General features: G+C 37.3%; 1 protein-coding gene across 1 annotated transcript; it reads left to right on the top strand.

Moving 5' to 3' along the window:
• Positions 1-306: 306 nt before the first annotated feature.
• LOC107820728 (RING-H2 finger protein ATL80-like) lies at positions 307-1,132 on the top strand. Its single transcript, XM_016647066.2, has one exon. It carries the CDS (start codon positions 381-383, stop codon positions 954-956), a length of 576 nt encoding a protein of 191 aa, XP_016502552.2. The 5' UTR covers positions 307-380; the 3' UTR covers positions 957-1,132.
• The last annotated feature ends 952 nt before the right edge of the window (positions 1,133-2,084 follow it).

Here is a 2,084-nt window from a genome sequence, read left to right as displayed (position 1 = left end):
ATCATAGGGTCACCTTATAAAATGATCACTTTATTCCACTAGGTAGGCTTTTTATAGACTTGTATCGGTATAAAAAATATTTACTTTATATAATATGCTATTATATGTTAATTGTAATTTGTTTCATAGCAACGACGTGAGTATACCACACAAGATGTGTGAGTTTGACTCCATCCGTTCGCTTTCTTGATCCGAAGAAAAATTAACATTTAAAAATAAAAATAAAAATAAAAATAAAAATAAAAATAAAAATATAAAAAGTTGTTGGCTAAACAGTTGCCTATATTTTACTCCTTTATAAAGCTAGAAAGAGCTGAAATTGAAATAGGTTTAAGCACAACGCTTTTATCGTCTCTCTCAATTAGCTCCGCACTTTCCTCATGACTAATACTGATCCTTCACCTATTCCCGGCGGCGTTAAACCGTCCACTTCACCTTCTCCGGCGACTTCCTCCTCACGTATTGGGAACGTCGATTCCGACTTCGTCGTCATCCTCGCCGCTCTCCTTTGCGCCCTTATTTGCGTCCTCGGTCTCGTTGCAGTTGCTCGTTGCGCCTGGATCCGACGGATCTCCGCTAGAGCCACCGGAAATTCAGCCTTTTCATCACCTCCGGCTAATAAAGGTTTGAAAAAGAAGGTCCTCAAATCGCTTCCGAAGCTCAGTTACACGACCGAACACGCCGCGAAATTTTCTGAATGTGCCATTTGCCTGGCGGAATTCGCCGTCGGAGATGAGATTCGAGTGCTGCCGCAGTGCGGCCATGGGTTCCACGTAGGATGCATCGATACCTGGTTAGGCTCGCATTCATCGTGTCCGTCTTGCCGGCAGATCCTGGTAGTAACGAGATGCCATAAGTGCGGCGAGTTGCCGGTGGCGAGCTCGTCGTCGGCCCCCGGAGTTGTGCCGGAAAGCCGATTACCGAGAAATTATCACGTAAATGCATTTCTACCTTAAAAAATTGGGTAATTTAGTAGATTAGGCTGTATCTATATATTCTGGATGTAAACGTGTATATTCATCCAGCCCTACTATATTAATTAGGGTTACAAAAATTTAGTGTTTGAATTTGTGACATATTACTGTTTCAATTAGTGTGAATTGGTCATTTCATTAACAAATGATTTATCCATGGAGCTTTCATTAGTTTCTGATTATTTTAGTTTAAGGAGAAAAAACAAGGCTAGTGTAAAAGAGATGCTTCTTCAGTCGATATGACCCGAAAAAAAGGCGGTTAGGAACTCACCAAAGTGTGCGGCCGTCAATCACCTTTCTACTTTTCCCCGGAGAGCATATTGTTCCCACTCAACATATCAACTACTAATAATTTGGTTAAAAGTTATAATTTTGTGTAAATTGCTTTAAGTGTCACTTCTGTTTTAACTGGTCTTTGGTACGTGCGTTGAATATGTATCATGTCTTAGTGAGAGTATTTTTTAGATATCGCATAAATATTAAATATTTTATAATTTAGTGTTTACATTATAAAATAAAAAATTTTGTTCCTAAAAATGATAAAAAATAGTCTTATATAGCTAAGTCAATAAAAGAAGAAATTGCCTTATATAAGTTCTTAATGATCAGTCAATACTATTAATCAAAAATTGAACGCCTAATTAGTTACACGTAGTTTTTAATCAAAAATCAAACAATGTATTAATTTAAATGTTGAATCAGATTACCAATCTGTAGCTCAATCTTTCACGGCTTCCATGCTTCTTCCTTCTCCTTTTTTGAAAATAAGTTTATAGTAGCAAATAAAATGTTCAAAGCGTAGTCACTCTTTTTTTTTTAAAATATATAATCATGGTGTCGGGGCTAGTTTGTGTGCATCTCGACTAATTTCATGTGATATCTTTCACCTTTCACTAGCAACATATACCAGTTAACTCGCCCATCGAGCCTTGAACAGATGAGAAGAAATCACCTAGTAGTTTTATCCGCACTATAATTTGAACCTAAAACTTTATGATTTTGAACTCACTTCATTGACTACTAGGTCACCTTAGGTAGGGGTGTTCAAATCGAACCGGAAAACCGCATAAAACCGAAAAATCAAATCAAACCGCTTAAAAAACCCGACTA

This window comes from Nicotiana tabacum, chromosome 12 (assembly GCF_000715075.1).
Source record: "Nicotiana tabacum cultivar K326 chromosome 12, ASM71507v2, whole genome shotgun sequence".
Lineage (NCBI taxonomy): Eukaryota > Viridiplantae > Streptophyta > Magnoliopsida > Solanales > Solanaceae > Nicotiana > Nicotiana tabacum.
The sequence above is the reverse complement of the archived record's forward strand: the minus strand, read 5'-3'. Positions and strand labels throughout refer to the sequence as shown.